Source organism: Mytilus galloprovincialis, chromosome 1 (genome assembly GCF_965363235.1).
Source record: "Mytilus galloprovincialis chromosome 1, xbMytGall1.hap1.1, whole genome shotgun sequence".
NCBI classification, from domain to species: domain Eukaryota; kingdom Metazoa; phylum Mollusca; class Bivalvia; order Mytilida; family Mytilidae; genus Mytilus; species Mytilus galloprovincialis.
In genome coordinates, this window is record NC_134838.1 from 66,561,861 (window position 1) to 66,585,861 (window position 24,001).

The following is a 24,001-nucleotide window of genomic DNA, read 5'->3' on the forward strand; positions in this document are numbered from 1 at the left end:
ATATTTTGTTAACATTTTAACATTTTAAAAGTAAACGAGCCTCAATAATTTTAATCAGGGTGTTTAGTACCACCGTAACACCCAATTCTCAAGATAACAAATATGTTAATATTAAACATAGTATTACGACAATGACTGATTAGGATTCTAATTTCGGACAGGCACATAACTATAATATGGAGTGGTAAACTTTTTTTTTATGTAAATCCAATCCCGATGACTTTTTTTTTTTAAATCCAGATCAATACTAAAAACAGTCAATATGAAAACATGTATATCAGTTGGAACACACTTTACTCAACAGCTCGATACTTAATAAACACACACACAATAATGAAAAGATAAAGCGACAAGTGTATTTAGATTTTTCTATAAAACAAATGTAATTTAGAACTACAATGTAATAATTGTTTCTCGCAACTCGACCTTCGTCACTCGCAATTTGACTTTCTTAAATCGCAACTCGATTTTCTGAAACTCGCAATTTACAACTCGACGTTAGGAAACCATAAAAAAATTTGTTGGTACAGAGTTTGTTTTTAAAGGGGTGCAGTAGGTACCCATCAGAAGACATGCAACTTGTAGATAAACTTAATTGCCGAAAAAATGTAAATAAATGTTGTCCAGGAGTTGTATTCATCTCATACAAGTTACAATAAAAAGTATATCGACCATACTTTTTTCAATACAGAAAATGGCTATATGAGTTACAACAACAGCATTGATTTATATTTGTTCAACGGACCATTTGATAATCTTTATTTCAGTGACTGTAAAGATTGTATTGTAAACAATAAATTCAGGAGCCGACACAGTTTAATGTATGTTTTTTGTGAAAATTGAGATATTAAAAATACAAAACTTTTGTAATTATGAAAGATTCACACTTTGTTATATTGTTTATATAATTGTAAATTTTTTAATGCCAATGTACACCAAGACATGTTTTTGAACAAACTATAAATTTCAATAATAAGTACTTTATATACAAAACTACATCAATAAATACATGCCTAAGTTAATATTTAAAGAAAAGACGTAACAAAATTTATTACGCTGCTATGATAAAATACAAATATAATTGGTCCTACACATTTCCCTTGTTCATCTTATCAGTATAGTAAAAAAATAAAATAATATGACCATAAAGAAAATTTGACACATTGATTAAAAAATAAATGCGAAATCCATATATTTTATTTGAAATGTATAGTAAAAAAAAAATGACATAGTTTCTTCAAAATCAATTAAACATCTTGTCTGCTCATTTTTACTTATAATTTACATTTAACCTTTTTATTTCAATAAATTTCTTATCATACATTTTAGTAAATGCCATTAAAAATAAATCTTATTAAACTTACCATGGATTTTTTGTAAATAAACGAATAAATAAATTGGAACGAAAAATGTCAAAAATATCATAATCCTTTTTTTTCTTCTAAACTTCAATCTGAACTGTTCTTTAAATCCTTATAGTTTAAAGTCCTGTTTGATAACTGAGAACCTCACTTTTATTCTATGCCAATAAATCAACACCGTAACTTCATCGAGAAAAATACTTATGAGGAATTGCAACATGTGACGGGATTTGAATATTACGTTGTACACTATAAAAAAAAAAAGAAGATGTGGTATGATTGTCAATGAGACAAATCTTCACAAGAGAACAAATGACACAGAAACTAACAACTATAGGTCACCGAACGACCTTCAACATTGAGCAAAGCCAGCGCATATGCATTTATATATTATCGTTGAAAGTGGGTCTTAAAACAAGATCAGCAATGGTTCAATGATTTTATCTCCATAACTTTGAAAGACCTGGTTCAAGGATGCTTTGTTTACCTACATGTATGTCATGTATTTTGTTGTAATTGAAACACACTTGTTTTGTTTATGTATTAAAGATTCAGTCTGAAGTACAGCGGCGGATATTTTTATGACGACATTAAGATATCAGTTTGTTTTTCAATAAGCAAAGAATGTTCAGTTTTATTTCATTTGTCAACAGATACAATAGTTTGTGCTTGTCTTTAATTAATCTGAATAACAAGAAAAATATTTTGATTTGTACCCTTAAAATCCATGGAATTTGATACCAAAAATTGCCTGGAATGAATAAATATGAACGCGTTTACTATTATATTCATAATTTGCAATATCGTGGATATAGATTAAAAAATATAGTACTTAGTTAAAATACACCTTTTAAAATCTGACATCTTTTCATGATTGTCTCAACTTGAGAAAGGTTTTATTGTATTCTTTCGTACCAATTTGTTGATAATGAAATATAGATATAAGTCTCTTTACAGTTGTTGATACTTGTACGACCCTATCATGATATTTTGAACATAAACATTTTTTTTTTGCAAATTTCTATCACAATCTTCGACAATAATTTCAGATCCGTTCTGCTCCATACTAGAAAACGCTGCATTAAATTGAAGACTTTTCAATATCTTTTTGTTGGGTACTAGTTTTTCTACAAATTTCGTAAGAATAAATATAAAGAAGTAATGCAAAGTATGCAAGGTACAAATATGAACCCTATGTTTGGGATTGAAGAAACCCACGTGGCTCAAACTTTCTGTTTAAACACTTCAAGTACTTTTAATTGAAAAGCAATATTCCTTTTGGGAACGGTGTTATATGTAACTATTGAGCAATATAATACAGTTGATATATATCATCTCGGGACATAATGATTTATTGATTAGTTGATTTATTGATTGGTTGATTGATTGATTGATTGATTGATTGATTGATTGATTGATTGACTGATTGGTTGGTTGATTGATTGATTGATTGGTTGATTTGTTTATTAATTGATTGATTGGTTGATTGATTGATTGGATAACGTCGCCAAAGATACACGCGACGTGGCTAGGTAAAACATCAATGTACGGTTGTGATATTAGTTTTTGTTCTTCGTGTAGGAAGACATAACTCTAGGTTATAACTTGATATTTAAATTAGATTAAGTGTATGTCTTATTTGGCATAAAGGTATTTCACAAGCATTTTGTTCCCGTCATCCAATTTTGACATACTTCTTTTCGTTACACAATGCAGATGACAATGACACATTCGATTTTTTGTGTCGCCCTTATATGCACTTATCCTTCAAAGTATATATAACGAAGAAAACAATTACATTACTCAGTTTTTGACTTGTATGAATGCAATAACGGTATGACAAATACTTAAACATTTACGATCAAATTGGAATATCATTTTATCTGTTATTACATGTCGTTTTGCTATTTCCATATTTTCTAGTCAGGAGTCATGGCCTTTGTTAGTCTTGTATGTTTTTTAAATTTAGTAGATCTATATATTTTGGAGATCCACTGAAAAAGTACATACAGGGTTAATGTTTGTTTAGAGGCAAGCACAAGCCCGCCTCATGGTGAGGGATATTTTCACTTTGTTAAAGACCAAATTGTGGTCTTGGGCTGTTTTCTGCTCTTTGGTCGGGTTCCTGTTTCTATGGCACATACTCCATATTGATTTTTAATGTTATTCATTCGAAAATGATATCGTGTATCCTATTAAAAAGTAAAATTACAAAAATACTGAACTCCGAAGAATATTCAAAAAGGAAAATCTAATGGCAATATCAAAAGCTCAAACACATCAAACGAACGGATAACAACTCAAATTCCTAAATTGGTACAGTTATTTTCTTATGTCGAAAACAGTGGATTAAACCTGGTTTTATAGCTAGCTAAAGCTCTTGCTTGTATGACAGTCGCATCAAATTCCATTTTATTGACAACGATGTGTGAACAAAACAAACAGACATAAAAGGTAAAATTGTCTAAAATAGGGGTACAGCAGTCAACATTGTGTTATAATCTTTATCACTATAAAAACAAACAAGTTTAAGAAGTTTGAAAGAAGTTTGAAAAAAAGTTTTTATCAGATTTTTTGTTTATTAAATACACGACTAAAACCAAACAAATTTATCGATAAACCGAATCAGCGCCATTTTTTTTAAAAGATTGCACTCAATTAAGTGGGAAGCCTGTATTTATATTTTTCTTTACAAAAACATCATGAAATTTCTTTACACCCATTATTTAAAAATAAATTCAACTACTTCAGTCAAATAAAGAAACGAGAACTTTCATTTTTGTCAAACTTTCGAACGTTTAAACTGTTTAAAATGATAATGTCCATTAATTTTGAATGAATATTTTGATTTTTCAGTCTTTATAATTAAGCATTCCTATGCAGTACATTTAAACTCTCGTCTTTGTGATAGATATATATTCTAAATATATTCTAATCTGATCCATTATTATTCTAATAATAAAAATCAAACAAAATCATTAAATTTAAACTTCTTTCAAATCATAAATCATTTAAAAACCATTTATGTCAATATTGGTTTTGGTCCGTATCTTTGGTAAAAAAAAACATTTCAAAAAACATTTCTGTCAATATTGGTTTTGGTCCGTTTCTTTAGTAAACAATTCACTCTTTCATGAACGTAAACAAGTTTTAATCATTAAAATAAACTGGTATGAAAAAAGCATAAGTTACTTAATAGCAATAAATCTAAATATAATTATATATAGTCGTTTAATATTAGCTTCTTTACAGAAATTATATTGAATTACTTGCAACATGTACTTTGATTTTAGATGATGATCAACATTTATTCTTTAGTTTTCTATTTTGTGTCATGTGTACTATTGTTTATCTGTTTGTCCTTTTCATTTTTAGCCATTGCGTTGTCAGTTTATTTTCGATTTATGAGTTTGACTGTAACTCTGGTATCTTTTGTCCCTCTTTTAGAATTTCTGGAAATTGAGAAACAAAACAATTTTAAACAAAATGCTTGACTTTCGTGTAGTTTTTATGCTCAACAATGTTTATAAATTATAGATTTTTGGCTGTCCATTTTTTTGTTCAAGATTGTATGAAACAAAAAGTATATTTTATGTATGAATTACCCGCTATGCAAACAGTTATATTATCATATTTTTTTATTTTATTTTTTTATCTTTATCAGAAAATATTGTCTGAGCATTGATTTCATTACACGTTCAGCAATTTTAAATTAACTACTATCATGTGGGTTTATATTCATGTTTACCGATACCGAAAACAAACGATGGATCAGTAATACAGCTGTATTTTGCAAAACCTTTCGGAAATTGTTGTCCTTAATGATCGTCAACTTCGTAATTTAATTGACCTTTTAAACTATATGATTGAAGGTCACTGATGAGTCTTTTTAAAACGAAACGCGAGTCTTCCATACACAATTTAATCCTGTTATCTATAATGATTTTATTATTCATTACAACAGATTGTAATAATAATTGTATTGATATTTTTCATATTTTTAAGACAAATGAAGGTTTACTTTTTCAGCATCCAATTTCAATTATTTATTTTAATTTCGGAAAATTAACTTATAGATAAATGCAATAGAAGTTTATTTGCTTATAATATACTATTATTCTTTTTATCGATTAAACCTCATTCTAACCATTTTTGTGGTTTGACATTTATCAAATTAAAACAAATTTGATTTCAATAAAATTTAATACTAATGTCTGTTCACATTCAACCGTTACAACTAAAAACGAATGATGCATGGCTTTTAACTACTGTAATATTCAGAGGTTTTTCAACAAAATAAATTTTTATTACCGTTTTGTTACGTCAAAACGAAAGGTGTAGATTTACAGTAGGTTAAATGTGGTATAATAAGGGGACGAAAATAAATGAAAAGTAAACTGTTTTGACGGTACATTTTACAATTGATATCAAACTTTAAAAAAAATACAACAAACACACTCTGTCTTGAGTGGGGTTAGAAGTGAAAACTTTCAGTAATGAAATATTTGAGAGGAAAATATGTATAAACACTTTACGAGATACATGCCACTCAAAATTTAAAAAATCCATTAAAACGGAACTGCTAACTCTGCAGTAAAACACAAACAATACTATGTATAAACAGATCAAATATCTCTTAAAATAGATAATTCAGTGGCAGATCCAGGTGTGTGGTGGTAAGGGGGGGGGGGGGTCTGGGGGTTGGAATCTCGGTTTTGTTTACGGTCAATGCTTCAGAATTGGGACATATGGTTTGACCACCCTTCCTTATCCTTGGTTGGAACCATGCTTTTAAAAACGCCCTTCTTTGTAATTATCTGTATGCTGTGGTTGCTTCTTATATTTCTTTAAATTATACATTTTCAGCAATAATTTGGATTATATCAAGTACATTTTTTTTGTTATCAACATGTCCTATTGGTGGCAATACGCGGCGGTAAAAATCTTAAAAATAGATGAAACATAACAGTTTTTGGCGAGAAAATAAAATGTTTTAAATGTCAAATTTTAAAGTCATTGGCCTATCACTACTGGAAATACTTCAGGTATTTACACATTATCAAGTTTTATTCTTTGTTTTCTTGTTGATATCGGAAACAAATAAATAATTGCCAAAACAAAATAAGAATTAACAAGGAAATGAATAAATTTTAGGAGGTGTCAATGCTATTTATAAACAAGTAAGAAATTTGATTTTTGTTTAAAATTTTCACATAAAAAATTCTTTGTTGAAAACGGGTCAAGTATATCAAATATGTGTGATAAAACGGATTCATACATAGTTAAAGGTTTACAAATATATCTCTGGTGATTAAATTTCTTTTAACCTTTTGACATATTGAAGGGTCAGTAGACTTAATCAGTAATCAAAGGTACCAGGATTATAATTTAATACGCCAGACGCGCGTTTCGTCTACATAAGACTCATCAGTGACGCTCAGATCAAACTAGTTGTAAAGCCAAACAAGTACAAAGTTGAAGAGCATTGAGGACCCAAAATTCCAAAAAATTGTGCCAAATACGGCTAAGGTAATCTATTCCTGGGATAAGAAAATCCTTAGTTTTTCGAAAAAAAATCAAAAAGTTTTGTAACAGGAAATTTATAAAAATGACCACATAATTGATATTCATGTCAACACCGAAGTGCTGACTACTGGGCTGGTGATACCTTCGGGGACGAAACGTCTACCAGAAGTGGTATCGACCCAGTGGTGTAAATAGTTATCAAAGGTACCAGGATTATAATTTAATACGCCAGACGCGCGTTTCGTCTACATAAGACTCATCAGTGACGCTCAGATCAAAATAGTTGTAAAGCCAAACAAGTACAAAGTTGAAGAGCATTGAGGACCCAAAATTCCAAAAAATTGTGCAAAATACGGCTAAGGTAATCTATTCCTGGGATAAGAAAATCCTTAGTTTTTCGAAAAAATTCAAAGTTTTGTAACAAGAAACAGGAAATTTATAAAAATGACCACATAGTTGATATTCATGTCAACACCGAGTGCTGACTACTGGGCTGGTGTTACCCTCGGGGACCAAACGTCCAGAAAATGGGGGATAAATATACTTTGACAGTCACACATTGTTTAATATAATCAAGTACACTCAGGTTGCAAGTTCTGTAGAAAGTTGAGTAGCGTTGAATATAAAACATAATGGCAAAAGTGGATAATATAAAAAAGAAGATGTGGTATGATTGCCAATGAGACAACTGTCCACAAGAGACCAAAATGACACAGACATTAACTACTATAGGTCACCGTACGGCCTTCAACAATGAGCAAAGCCCATACCGCATAGTCAGCTATACAAGGCCCCGATAAGACAATGTAAAACAATTCAAACGAGAAAACTTACGGCCTTATTTATATAAAAAAATGAACGAAAAACAAATATGTAACTCATAAACAAACGACAAACACTGAATTACAGGCTCCTGACTTGGGACAGGCACATACCTAAATAATGTGGCGGGGTTAAACATGTTAGCGGGATCTCAACCCTCCCCTTAACCTGGGACAGTGGTATAACAGTACAACATAAGAACGAACTATAAAAATCAGTTGAAAAAGGCTTAACTCATCAGATGGACAAAAATACAAGTGGACGTGGCCGGGTAAGGCAGTATGTGGCTTAGGTAGACAAACTTCTTTTTAAGATTATGAATAGTAAATTTAATACAAAAAATAAATAAATATACGCAGAAAAACATGTATAAATGTTGATACAACAATTGCAGTTGCATAGTTTTTCTCAAAATAAACAGGAAACAATAATCATAGTTAAGGTAGCACTTTGAAGTCGGTTAGATCTATTTGTATTCATTGCTGTTCGTACCATCTCCATGCTTTCCAACTACCATTTGAATAACCTTTCGGTTGTTTGTCCTTTTTCCGGTTATCTAAAATGTTCAATAATATCAATACTAGATAAGTGACAGCTTATGTTTAATTAATCACTGTTTTATTTTGCTAAGAATGATCTATCTTTTTTGTACATTTTAGTATCATCGTGTGCCTATATTTGAATTGTACAGTGGGAGACAGTCTTTTACCATTAATTTATAATGATTGTTTTTTTTATCCTTTTTGGTTTTACAAATTATAGTTAGTATCATTATAAAAAAGTATTAAAAAATATCTAACTCTAAGGTAAATTCTATATAAGGAAGTAGTGTCAATGAAAAGCTAACAAATCAAACACTCGGCTATAACCATCAACGTAATGATTTGAATACAACTCTCATGTTCCTAATAAGGTTGGGATGTTTGTGTGTAGCCATCACTTGACTATCTAAGAGTAGTAAACACTGGTTTGATTATTTATCTGGTCAACATTCGATTCACTGGTTGGTGGTTTACGGAACGTCGTGTTGGTTGTTGATTAATTATGCAAGTAAAACTATTTGCTTTTTTGATAAGACATAAGAGAAATGAAAATAATAATTAAAAAAGTTTTAAATTGCCTTGAATATTCACATAACAATTATTGAATACTTTCCTAAATCTTAGAAGTATATCAATTTTCTACTTACTTTCTGATTGTTCTTGAAGTCTTTCCTGGTAGTCACCAGGTCTGAAACAAAATATATATGGTGGTACCTTAAAATTTCAACGTTGATACTTTATTTATTTTCATTTGGTAAGTGGACAATTCAGGAAGGCCAAATAAATAATGAATAGTATATTATCATTAAGGGCATCAGTTAATTTGTTATGGAAAATGTTCGTACTCGTATTTTCGATCTATGGGTTTAACTGTCCTTTTGGTGTCTTTCGCCCATCTTTTAAAAAGCTTATATAAGTTTACAATTATTATTTTAGAGGTAGCATCAATATAACATCGATGTGCTATAATCTTAAATCAATTTTATAATGTATAGACCAAGATAAAACGCCGAAATAATAGCCTAGACTTAAAATAGAACAAGAACGTGCCGTGCCGTTGGTCAACACGTATCTCTTGCCACGCATGCATCACTGTATATCGATATTTTTTATTACTGCATGTAAATCGATATCAGATAATAATTGAAGTAATGTAAATTCCACGTCCAACTACTCAAACAACAGAAAAACAAAATGAAATTTAGCTTATAAAAGCATTATTAATTTATATAAAACAAAACAGGATTGATGTTGTACTTATGCTTTGGTTATCGTTAAAGAATTAAGCCTCAGCTTAATGTTTTTTATTAGGAAAATATAACAATTGTAACAGTGGTCTTTAATCGACCAAGATGTTAACCATTTTTTTTAAAAGTCAATATATCACTAAAATGGCTAGAATTTTTATCAAGAATAATTACAATATAGAAATTCAAAGTAATTGAACATATCAATATTATGTTAGTTGAATGATTACTTGTTTAAGTATTGTGTTTTTCTTCAGAAAAGTATATACAACATTACATTGTCAAGTATAAATAATAGTTGGAGCTTCCTTTTAAATTGTAATTGGAATTGACGTTTTCAGGTCCTCGACCTGGATTCCATCTGTGCCAATGTTGCTCTGATATTAAAGGTTGAAATAAACGAAATCTTACATGAAACTTGTGGCAACATTAAAACATCTCACCAAACAGCGATTGCACATGCTTCATGAGCTTTAAAGAACAACAAATGGCTGGATAATAACGGATATTTAAACTTGAAGTCTAAAATAATATGACTAACCGTCCCCTCCATTCACAAGAACATCCATTTTTATAACACATGTAACAAGGCAACACCATAATTATAAGTCCAATAAGGCCAGCAACAATAACCCAAGCTGGGTTAGCAGGGTACTCCCAAAATGTTAGAGGTCGGTCTGTTGTAGTTGTGGTGGTTGTTGTAGTTTGCGGTATAACGATGAAAACTGTTGCTGTCCCTTGAAGACTGCCAGTATCTGTTGCCTGAACAATAAAGCTCATACTTGATCCATAACCATAACTTGTTAACGATTTCTTTAAGTACAGATCTCCATTTGCTTGAATTCCAAATGTTTCTGTCCCTAAAGACCTTTGATCAATGCTATAAATGAAATTTCCTGCAAAATATTATAAACAATAAACAAAATATCCGTATACATGGTGGTTCTTATCGCCTTTTCAATGTAATTTTTGTCAGAAAATAATGATGAATAAGTATCAACTGGTTCGTATAAACCAAACATGATATGATCATTCTAACGATCATACTTTATTACTGAACGGAAATTATGTTTAAAATCACGAAACAAGGATGGACATAATAGTCAATACAATTTGTAAACGGATTTTATTTAAATCGTATCGAATCATTACTTTTACACAAAACTTACCAAATGTGCCGGCATCAGCATCAGTTGCTACCGTGGAACCAAAAGCAGTGTTAGCCGGATAATTGATATCCAGATAATATGTAAACAAATTGTTTGAAAATCTTGGAGTGTTATCATTGACATTGTTGACATTGATGGTTAAAGATGCACTATCGGTTAAAGCACCGTCAGACACTTTAATTGAACAGGTATAAGATGTGGCAGAGCCAGCAGCATCAACGTCAATATCAGTAGCTAAGCTGATGAATCCTGTTGTTGGAGCTATCGAAAAGTATCCAATATTTGATGCACAGTTCATAGAAAACTTATGTGTATCACCAGTATCCTCATCCTGGTACAAGTAACCAGGGTCACCTAAAACAGTTCCAGCCTTTCGAATTGAAAGAAAATGAATTTTGAATAAAAAATGTCTCATATTACAAAATGTCATCTCATCAAACGATAAACCTGTCGTTACTGTGTTATTGGGATGATTTTTTCTATGAATATGTTTTCAGATTACAAATGTTTATAAAGTAAAAATATTTCGAAACATGTATCTAACATTTTATTTTGTAACATCTTATCAAAATAAAACTTTCGTCTATTTGAAATAATTGTCAATAATAGAATAAATACTTCACTTTAAAGACTGCTAATCGTCGATAATATCATCCGCTCATTAGTCATTTTGTTTGGTAGTGACATAGTTCAAAATATACATTTAAAAAACGAACCGATATTATCAAACAAAATTCATAAAAAGAACTAGGATTCAAACTCTTCCGATAACCTGGTGAATGTATTTTTTGTGCCCCTTTTGATGAAATTGCTCCGTGTCAAACTTATTTATACATCCATGGCTATCATCGCGTAAGCTTTCCTTGTGAATAAATAGTCAAAAAGTATTATCGACGAACAGAAGTGATTTAAATGTTGTTGTTTTTTTTTTTTTTTTTTGGGGGGGGGGGGGGCTCCGAAATACTATCGATAGAGTGGTTATATTGTCATAACTTTTAAAATATCTTGTCAAATATCTTAAATTTTGATTTTATTTTAAATACATACCGAACCTTCATCCACGCTAAGTGCATACGATGTTTTCGTAAACACGGGAGCCTCGTTTTGATTAGCAATGATGACTGTTAAGTTCTGAGATGCAGAGTCCTTTGTATCGGACACTGTTATTGTGAAAGTGAACGATGTTGATGATACCGCTTCATAATTGATATTTGTTGTGGTAGAAGTACTGATTAACCCAGCTTAAATAAAAACAACACACATTTTAATTACAAAACGCTATTAAAGAATTATAAAATGCATACTAACTGGTATTGCATATTTAAAAAATTAACGAATGTATTGCACTGCAATGACGATGTTTACCAATTTTGTGCAAAAGTTCCCACCTTTCTTGATAAATTTAATAGATAGGTAAACTTATCAGCAGTAGCAATCAGGTATCACCCAAAATTGCTGAAAGTAGCGTTTTACCCTAACAATCAATCATCAATAAATCAGGTCTACACAATCCATTCCCACTCTCACCGTATCCATGTAAATGATAAGTTAATTGCGATCAACACGATTGTTTGTCATATATTTCCTGAACTTCAAACCTTTATTAATCTGTGTCTTAAGCACTAGGTATGGGTTTTCATAACTTCATAGTTGACTACCTTAATTAAGTTTAATCTTTTTGGAAGTACAGACAAAATAACATAATGCCCCTTCTATTCTATTCATATTTATTGATTGTTAATATAAAACTTACTTGCAGAATCAATATCAAAGTACAAGACTCCATCAGACGGGGATGACGTCTTAGAGTATTTATGTGTATCATGACCGTCGTTGTCTTGAATGGATACTTGAAATATACTCAAACCGAGAGCCGAATTTTCGGAAACCACTAAAGCAGAAGGAAGAGGTAGGTTCTTTATAACGGGAACGTAATTTATATCTGAAATACAAGCATTTAACAAATATAAAAATGTATAAGTATTTTTTTATCACATATTTTGTTTAACTTCACAAAAATAAACAACCCATATATTCTATATCTAATGAATTTTTGAGACAATAATAGATCTATTTAGCCTGTTTTAAAGCTTTTTTCAAATTGTTTGGCAATTCAACCCATTAATCAATGATGGTTAAACTATCTTGATTGCTTGAATCTAAAAAAATCCACTGGTACCAATGTGATATCTATATTTATCGGAATCGATAAATTCTTTAAACTCTGTTGAATTTTCCTGAAAATACAACTCTTAAGGATGTATTCTTCTGACTTTTCAGTCTCGTGCAGTCTCGTTGAAATCTCGTTCTTGAATTATTTCCAAAACATGTAATACAAGTGGAAAATATCAATGAATTTTAAAAATATTATAATCAAACATAACTCTGTGAAAAAATTGTGTATTTACAATGAATGATTTTAGAGTAATCCAGTTTTCAAATTTTACGACCAATCAAGTCTGTATTTTTAGCCAAAATTTTGAGAAAATGGGTGAGGGATACAAAAAATTATTTTACAAGAATCATATTCATCCCATACAGTACTTGCAACCTTAGGCGTTACTGTTTGACGTGAACTTGACTGATCGGTGAATGATCGGTGACGGATGTTTGACTGATCGATGAGTAATCGGTGATCGGTGACCCATAGGATCCGTCAGATAAATCAAATAACCTATGTGAGAGTTACCCTGACAACTGTCACCGATCGATCAGTAAATTAAATTTATGCACGGATCGGACGGATACGTATATATTTAAAATTCTTATGTAAACCGAACTCCACAGTGTTTTCAATCGATGAACGCGGACCTCTACGAAGACACCTTAATTTACACGTTATAATTTGTAATAAAATTAGTTGCAATACAAAAGTAAAAATAGTTTAACAGAATAAGATGCTTAGAGCGTTAAATTGTTTGTGTTGATTAATATTTTCGTATTAAAAATTATAAACATCAGAGACATATAATACATAATTGTATTATATGACTCTGTTAACATGAACTTATTTCTACGAAAATGGTTATTGTTGACCGCCATTGGATTTTTGAACTTTTAATAGTTTCGAATAGGTTGTGTTTTCATGAAATTAAAAGAATGTTAAAGAAATGATATTAAAAGTTTGTTCCCATTTTTTAGAATTACCAAAATTAATATTCTTTTTATCAAATATTGTACTATTTATTTGCAATCAGTTATTTTTACCATCTTGAGACAAGTCTTCTAATTAGAATTGAGATATAATGAGAATTAAAATACTTAAACTTTTATTTTTGTGGAATAAGAATGCAGTTATTGATTTATTTTGATGCAAATTATTAACCATCATATGATTTCAGTACTTTTTGTTCATCAGGATTGGCTGTTCTTCATAAAACATGCCTACTTAAAGGAAAAAGATATTAAATTTGTGTACGCGTTACCTAAAATGCAAATATTTCTTCATTTTACTGAAAATTATTGACTGCCATTGGATTTTGTACTTTTTATAGTTTAGAATAGTTTTTTTGTTCATAAAATTAAAGGAATGACAGAGAAATCATACTAAAATTTTGTTCACATTGTTTAAAATAATCAAAATTATTCTTCTTTTTATCAAAAAAAATACTATTTTATTTGAAATCAGTTATTTTTACCATCTTGAGACAAGTCTTCTAATCAGAATTCAGATATAATGAGAATTAAAATACTTAAACTTTTATTTTTGTGGAATAAGAATGTAGTTATTGATTTATTTTGATACAAATTATTAACCGTCATATGATTTCAGTACTTTTTGTACATCAGGATTGGCTGTTCTTCATAAAATATGCTTGCTTTTAGGAAAAAGATATAAAATTTTTGTACGCGTTTCCTAAAATGCAAATATTGTTTCATTTTACTGTTTATTGACCGCCATTGGATTTTTACATGTTTTATACTTTTTTTAGTTGAGAATAGTTTTTTTTTCATAAAATTAAAATAATATCAGAAAAATCATACTAGAATTTTGTTCACATTGTTTAAAATAATCAAAATTATTCTTCTTTTTATCAAAAATGATACTATTTTATTTGAAATCAATTATTTTTACCATTTTGAGACAAGTCTTCTAATCAGAATCGAGATATAATGAGAATTAAAATACTTAAACTTTTATTTTTGTGGAATAAGAATGTAGTTATTGATTTATTTTGATACAAATTATTAACTGTCATATGATTTCAGTACTTTTTGTACATCAGGATTGGCTGTTCTTCATAAAATATGCTTACTTTTAGGAAAAAGATATAAAATTTTTGTACGCGTTTCCTTAAATGCAAATATTGTTTCATTTTACTGAAAATTATTGACCGCCATTGGATTTTTGTACTTTTTATAGTTGAGAATAGTTTTTTTTGTTAAGTTTAAAATTATATCAGAAAAATCATACTAAAATTTTGTTCGCATTGTTTAAAATAATCAAAATTATTCTTCTTTTTATCAAAAATGATACTATTTTATTTGAAATCAGGTATTTTTACAATCTTGAGACAAGTCTTCTAATCAGAATTCAGGTATAATGAGAATTAAAATACTTAAACTTTTATTTTTGTGGAATAAGAATGTAGTTATTGATTTATTTTGATACAAATTATTAACCGTCATATGATTTCAGTATTTTTTGTACATCAGGATTGGCTGTTCTTCATAAAATATGCTTACTTTTAGGAAAAAGATATAAAATTTTTGTACGCGTTTCCTAAAATGCAAATATTGTTTCATTTTACTGAAAATTATTGACCGCCATTGGATTTTTGTACTTTTTATAGTTGAGAATAGTTTTTTTTTCATAAAATTAAAATAATATCAGAAAAATCATACTTAAATTTTGTTCGCATTGTTTAAAATAATCAAAATTATTCTTCTTTTTATCAAAAATGATACTATTTTATTTGAAATCAGTTATTTTTACCATTTTGAGACAAGTCTTCTAATCAGAATCGAGATATAATGAGAATTAAAATACTTAAACTTTTATTTTTGTGGAATAAGAATGTAGTTATTGATTTATTTTGATACAAATTATTAACTGTAATATGATTTCAGTACTTTTTGTACATCAGGATTGGCTGTTCTTCATAAAATATGCTTACTTTTAGGAAAAAGATATAAAATTTTTGTACGCGTTTCCTTAAATGCAAATATTGTTTCATTTTACTGAAAATTATTGACTGCCATTGGATTTTTGTACTTTTTATAGTTGAGAATAGTTTTTTTTCATAAATTTAAAATTATATCAGAAAAATCATACCAAAATTTTGTTCGCATTGTTTAAAATAATCAAAATTATTCTTCTTTTTATCAAAAATGATACTATTTTATTTGAAATCAGTTATTTTTACCATCTTGAGACAAGTCTTCTAATTAGAATTGAGATATAATGAGAATTAAAATACTTAAACTTTTATTTTTGTTGAATAAGAATGTAGTTATTGATTTATTTTGATACAAATTATTAACCGTCATATGATTTCAGTACTTTTTGTACATCAGGATTGGCTGTTCTTCATAAATTATGCTTACTTTTAGGAAAAAGATATAAAATTTTTGTACACGTTTCCTTAAATGCAAATATTCTTTCATTTTACTGAAAATTATTGACCGCCATTGGATTTTTGTACTTTTTATAGTTGAGAATAGTTTTTTTTTCCATAAATTAAAAATTGTATCAGAAAAATCATACTAAAATTTTGTTCGCATTGTTTAAAATAATCAAAATTATTCTTCTTTTTATCAAAAATGATACTATTTTATTTGAAATCAGTTATTTTTACCATCTTGAGACAAGTCTTCTAATTAGAATTGAGATATAATGAGAATTAAAATACTTAAACTTTTATTTTTGTGGAATAAGAATGTAGTTATTGATTTATTTTGATACAAATTATTAACTGTAATATGATTTCAGTACTTTTTGTACATCAGGATTGGCTGTTCTTCATAAAATATGCTTACTTTTAGGAAAAAGATATAAAATTTTTGTACGCGTTTCCTTAAATGCAAATATTGTTTCATTTTACTGAAAATTATTGACTGCCATTGGATTTTTGTACTTTTTATAGTTGAGAATAGTTTTTTTTCATAAATTTAAAATTATATCAGAAAAATCATACCAAAATTTTGTTCGCAATGTTTAAAATAATCAAAATTATTCTTCTTTTTATCAAAAATGATACTATTTTATTTGAAATCAGTTATTTTTACCATCTTGAGACAAGTCTTCTAATTAGAATTGAGATATAATGAGAATTAAAATACTTAAACTTTTATTTTTGTGGAATAAGAATGTAGTTATTGATTTATTTTGATACAAATTATTAACCGTCATATGATTTCAGTACTTTTTGTACATCAGGATTGGCTGTTCTTCATAAATTATGCTTACTTTTAGGAAAAAGATATAAAATTTTTGTACACGTTTCCTTAAATGCAAATATTCTTTCATTTTACTGAAAATTATTGACCGCCATTGGATTTTTGTACTTTTTATAGTTGAGAATAGTTTTTTTTTCCATAAATTAAAAATTGTATCAGAAAAATCATACTAAAATTTTGTTCGCATTGTTTAAAATAATCAAAATTATTCTTCTTTTTATCAAAAATGATACTATTTTATTTGAAATCAGTTATTTTTACCATCTTGAGACAAGTCTTCTAATTAGAATTGAGATATAATGAGAATTAAAATACTTAAACTTTTATTTTTGTGAAATAAGAATGCAGTTATTGATTTATTTTGATACAAATTATTAACCGTCATATGATTTCAGTACTTTTTGTACATCAGGATTGGCTGTTCTTCATAAAATATGCTTACTTTTAGAAAAAAGATATTAAATTTTTGTACGCGTTACCTAAAATGCAAATATTTCTTCATTTTACTGAACATTATTGACCGCCATTGGATTTTGTACTTTTTATAGTTTAAAATAGTTTTTTTGTTCATAAAATTAAAGGAATGTCAGAGAAATCATACTAAAATTTTATTCGCATTGTTTAAAATAACCAAAATTATTCTTCTTTTTATTAAAGATGATACTTTTTTATTTGAAATCAGTTATTTTACCATCTTGAGACAAGTCTGCTAATTAGAATTGAGATGTAATGAGACTTAAAATACTTAAAATAAATGATTGCATTACTTTTTGTCCATCGGATTGGTTGTTCTTCATAAATTATGTTTACTTTAAGGAAAGAGATATTATTTTTTGTACGTGTTGGCAAAAATGCAAATATTTCTTCTCATATTTGAAAATTTTGTAATTTCAATTGCAATCAGTTGTTATAAATGATTTTCATATGTTTTTTGTAGAAAATGTGAATTATTCAAGAATAAATCTGCTTATTTCTTCTTTTTAAGGAATATATTTATGTTTACCAACATTGGATTTTTGTACTTTTTATTGTTTAGGAGTAGTTATCTTTTTTATTAAAAAAAAGACTATCAGAAAAATATAATGTAATGTTGTTTGCATTGTTTAAAATTATTTCTATTTCTTGTTAAAAAATACAGCAGTTATTTTTGTAATTTGTTATTTTAAATGCTTCGATTGTGACGAGAATATAGAAAGTCCGTGATTATGATAAGTTTTTTTTTAAGAATTTTATGATGATAAGGATACAAAAAATTAAAATATTGAAAAAAAATAGACTACATTTTTCAATAACTGATTCTTTCATTTTGTTTTTCCCGAGAATATTTGGAAAATAATGAAATAAAAATCGCGATGTAGACACCGTTTTAGAACTCGCCGGTTTTGAAAATATATAACCTAAATAAAACGAAAAAGACCATTCATGATATTTTAATTTAGGTTTTATCTGTACATTTCTTTTCATTTCAATTCATAAAACTTTGCTAAATAATTAATAAACAAAATGTATCATTGAACGTTCGATTTTCAAGAGTCGCCATTTTAATTAGATTAAACGAAACTAAGATTCCGTAATTTGTATTAGTTTATCATGTGACGTATTAAAGTTCAATCCGTCATCAAGGTCGATCGGTACTATCCGTCCAATCAGTCCGATCAGTCAATTACTTTTACTATAAGTCTGACGGATTGCTGACGTGAGTTTGACGCGAACTTGACTGATCGGTGACTGATCGATGACCGCTGACTGATCGCTGAAATAGTAACGCCTAAGGTTGCAAGTACTGTATCATTGTGGTCTTTTCAAACTTCTTAGATATGTATTTTTTCAATCATTTATAACAAAAAAGTTGAAATAATATGCATTTTGTTCTTAAAACTGAGAAAAATCACAAAAATACAAAATTTACAGCATAGTAAATTTTACACAAAAAGCGTCAAAATATGATAAAACTTTCTTATATTAACACCTACCTATATTTTTTTTTAAGTAAAATTTATTCAGATTGGTCCACTTCATCTTTGTAGAAAGTATGAAAAAAAGTTTAATTGTAGAACTGTGATATTTTTCATGATAATAGCCCAAAAATAGGTAAAAACCGATGAAAAATGGGAAAATCATAAAAATTGGGCATTTTCAAATGGCCGTAGCAAAAAAAAAAAGAAGTGCACCACCACATGATTTTTCTTCACCAATTATTTTGTTACAGTCTTATAAACCCAAAAATCAGGTTAAGAAAAAAAGTTTAATTCTAGAAATGTTTGGCTCCTCAGAGGTGTACATCCCTAATAAAGGTCTAATGATTTAACTCATACTAATATTACCTAAGACATGAACTGTCAGTGACCTAGGTCCTGTTGTTGACTTTCCGTCAGTTACATAAACATATAAATCATAAGCTGGTACAAATTCACCTTCTATTGACCGCGTGAGAACTATTTCACCAGCTATAAAAGAAAAGGAAAGAACGCATATGTAGATGTCTGATGTCTCTTTATTTTAATGATATTCAATAAATATTGTTTCGCTATAAGACTATGTATTTTGTTGTTATTTTCGCATCATTTGAGGCAAATGAAATGATAACTTCTTTTCAATTATTATCATTTTCGGTGTAGTTAATCAATGTTAGAACGTAGCTTAAAAAAGAAGTGCAATTCTAATATTCAACCACGACTCACTTGCTATGATTTTATGAAAGTTGCATAAGTTAAATCTGTAAAATTATTTAGATGTATATGTTTTAATAATCAGATTAGATTTTGGTATTTGCTTTCAGGTTAGTTAATGGTGGTCGCTTTTTGATTTTGTTTTATAATTGTCCGTTAAATTTGTCGTATTTTTCATGTATTATGCATGCTCAATATAATTCAAACCTAAACAGTACTGTACACCAACTTATTTTCTTTATTTCGCATTTACCCTTTTCTAGTGCATTTCGCGGCGGTCTAATTTCGCAATTTTCTAATTCACTTGATGTGGTTTAATAAGAAAAGATACAAGTCTTACATATTCGCAAAGATTTATATTCCAGTTCTATTTCTACTCGCGAAAGTCGCAAAAATAAACGCTTGCGAAAATTAGTTGGATTACAATACTTTGCAACTTTTGCTTATGAGATAAATTGTAAGAATTATTCATACAATGGTATACTTCAAACGGGCAGTTGGTTGAAGGTACACAAAACATTGAAAACTGGACTTGGTCATTTTCTGGGTCAGATATCTCAACATCAAAGACAATCTGTCCAATATAGGATGCGACACTAGACACTGTTGTTACATCTGTAATTATAGGTTATAAAATTAAGCTTTTAAAAAAGACATGATAGCAGCGTGGTTTTGGTTTTTGGTGGCGTGCGTGTTGCTCAGTCTTTAGTTTTCATGCTGTCTTTTGTGTAATGTTGTTGGTCGTTTTATCGTTTTTTTGCCCTGGCATTGTCCATTTGTTTTTCTTCTTATTAGGTGATATATCGCCTTGGTATTTTTTGCCTCACTTTACCAATAAAAGATATTATATTCTCTGTTTTTTAAACTGGTTAATTGAAAGTTTGACATAAATATGATGTATGAAAAATCTAATAATCACTTTTCTACACAATGTAGGAAATTTTTTTTTTAAACTAAAGCTTTATGCAATTTTTTTGGAGAAAGAAATAACGATAATACTTGAATATAAACTTATTAAAGGAATACAAACATTACATATCTCTGTAACACATTAGCCAATTCATAAGACATACATTAAATAATTGTTTACTTTGAAGATTCAAAAATACAGGCGGTTTGTTACGTAATACATTCATAAAAAAGACACCGGAATCTGTACGCCGACCATCAGAACACTGAAGATCCAGTCTGTATGTTCTAACTACGTCATATTGGAGGCTAGGGTTTGATTGTAAAACTATGTCAAATTCTGCAAATAAAGATATTGGTAAGCAAATACCTATTTAAGAATAGTTTAACATGAAAATATATATATATACATGATATATGTAACAGCAAACAATCAGATTATATTCCAATATTTTTGAAAACATGTTGTGCTTTAAAGATGCGAACAAATCTATTTGAACGCAAATGATTTATTTTTATGTCAGAACTAAATTTTCAGATAAATTCTATTCAGTTTTCAGAGTACTATTTTACATAACATATATATGCCTGAATTTTTATCCCACCTGAAATCAGTTTGCAGAGGAATGTTCAAGAAGTATCAGCGTTTCTTCATTGGACGGACATTCATCAACATCAATTTATAAGAAATTAAAATTTATGCAACCCTATAGTTAAGTATATGCACATATATTACTTAGAAACTGTCCATAAACACAAGCCGGTTCATCACTAAAGAGCAATAACTCATATAAGAAATCGTGTCACTGTCTTTAATTTTCGAATTTGTTTGCTATATTTTCCCTTGCATACTAAAGTTTTCATTATATTAGTCAATTTATTTGATTTTAATACCATGTTTAACATCTGATAAACAAATTTAATAATACTTTTAGATATTTGGATGATATTTTGGCTCTCAATAATGACGACTTCAGTATGTATATTAATGAAATTTATCCTGCTGAACTTACTTTAAATAAAGCTAATGCTAACAATGACCACTGCCCTTTCCTCGATCTTGATATCTATATCACTAACGGAAAGCTGAATACTAAAATTTATGATAAAAGGGATGATTTTTCATTTCCTATCGTTAATTATCCGTTTTTAGATGGTGACGTTCCCTTGTCACCATCTTACGGTGTTTATATATATCAACTTGTACGATTCGCTCGTGTATGTAACAATGTTTAAGATTTTAACGAGAGAAATTTATGTATTACTGAAAAATTATTACACCAGGGTTTTCGATATCACAAACTAGTCAAAACATTTACTAAATTTTATCATCGGTATAAAGACATCATTCGTAAATATAGCTCAACATGCAGACTTCTTATACGTTCAGGTATTTCACATCCAATTTTTTATGGAAATATTCTTTATAAAGCACAAAGGTGTCAGTATTCACCTCAGAAACTTACAAAACCTTTGAATAGACTTATTAAGAAGGGATATAATTACGATACTGTTGTCAAGTCATTAAAGATTGCATATTTTGGCGTAAATATTGAGTCACTGATAAGGTCTTTGCGTCGGAACTAAACACATTTATTCTAAAAACAGTTGTTGGCATGACACGGGTTATGTTCTTCTCATATATGTTATGATGGTATGATACTAAACCCCTAACGGGAAGGATTGTGCCTGATGTTCATATGATGAAATCATAATCTTTCAGTCAGTTTAATTGAAGTCTGGAGCTGGCATGTCAGTTAACTGCTAGTAGTCTGTTGTTATTTATGTATTATTGTCATTTTGTTAATTTTCTTTGGTTACATCTTCTGACATCAGACTCGGACTTCTCTTGAACTGAATTTTAATGTGCGTATTGTTATGCGTTTACTTTTCTACATTGGTTAGAGGTATAGGCGGAGGGTTGAGATCTCACAAACATGTTTAACCCCGCCGCATTTTTGCGCCTGTCCCAAGTCAGGAGCCTCTGGCCTTTGTTAGTCTTGTATTATTTTAATTTTAGTTTCTTGTGTACAATTTGGAAATTAGTATGGCGTTCATTACCACTGAACTAGTATATATTTGTTTAGGGGCCAGCTGAAGGACGCCTCCGGGTGTGGGAATTTCTCGCTACATTGAAGACCTGTTGATGACCTTCTGCTGTTGTTTTTTTATTTGGTCGGGTTGTTGTCTCTTTGACACATTCCCCATTTCCATTCTCAATTTTATTAATTTTAATTAATGAATTTTTATGTCTGTTGATAGACCGCAAGGTAATTTATCAACTTCAGTCAAATGATTGTGTTAGACCTGGGTTAAACAAATGATATTCGATTCGATACTTAAATTAATTAGGACGCCACAACCCCGCGAATCAGAATTTAATGAAGAACTGATCAATTAATATAAGATAAATGAAAAGCAATTTAAGTAGAACACACTTTAATGTTGTTCTTTATACCTGCGATAGATACATATTACTATAAGGTAAATGAAAAACAATTGCAGCAGAACACAATTTAATGTTGTTCTTTATCCCTGCGATAGATACATATTAATATGAAATGAATGAAAAGCAATTTCAGCAGAACGCAATTTAATGTTGTTCTTTATCCCTGCGATAGATACATATTAATATAAGGTGAATGAAAAGCAATTTCAGCAAAACAAAATTTAATGTTGTTCTTTATCCCTGCGATAGATACATATTAATATAAGATAAATGAAAAGCAATTCAAGCAGAACACTAGTTAATGTTGCTCTTTATTCCTACGATAGATACATATTAAATAATTGCAGAAATATGTTCTGTGTCCATTTTTCATACATTTTTTGTACTTTTGGTTTCGGTACTTACCATTAAATTTTGACGATGGCTTGATGAACATAATATTTGTATTTGGAGTAATTGCTGTTACATCACATGTTACAACAGTACTTTCTGGGTCTGTTACAGATAATGTGTAGAGTGTCGTCTCAACAACAACATCCTCTTGCATATCTGTAGCTCTTGGTAGTCCGTTTATAGTTGGAGGCTAGAGGTAACAATGAATGTATGTTATTATTATCAATTGACATAGTTTTATGCATTTTGGAACGATAACTTATGATGATTTTAACGACTTAGGGCGCATTTCGGAATGAAAGGCAGTCGACATTAAAATTTTGGAAAACGTTGCGTTGCGATACGTTTTCCGTTTTCAGTATTATTTCAGTATTCATATCTTTCTAAGCAAATCAAGAATTATAATATGTAATGAAATTACTGCGGGGGACCTTTGAAAGAAGAAAAGTCGAACAGAAAAAAACGGTCTTCAATACACTTAACCAAAATGTAATGTAGAGGACCAAGAACCCACG

General features: G+C 29.2%; 1 protein-coding gene across 1 annotated transcript; it reads right to left on the reverse strand.

The window, feature by feature from the left end:
* Window positions 1-8,042: 8,042 nt before the first annotated feature.
* LOC143064786 (protocadherin beta-18-like) lies at window positions 8,043-23,640 on the reverse strand. Its single transcript, XM_076238285.1, has 9 exons — window positions 23,499-23,640; window positions 20,210-20,350; window positions 19,391-19,513; window positions 12,421-12,609; window positions 11,715-11,908; window positions 10,668-11,037; window positions 10,040-10,394; window positions 8,899-8,939; window positions 8,043-8,265 (listed from the first exon to the last, which is right to left on the reverse strand). The coding sequence occupies exons 1-9, from the start codon at window positions 23,638-23,640 to the stop codon at window positions 8,186-8,188; spliced, it is 1,635 nt and encodes a 544-aa protein (XP_076094400.1). The 3' UTR covers window positions 8,043-8,185.
* Window positions 23,641-24,001: the final 361 nt, after the last annotated feature.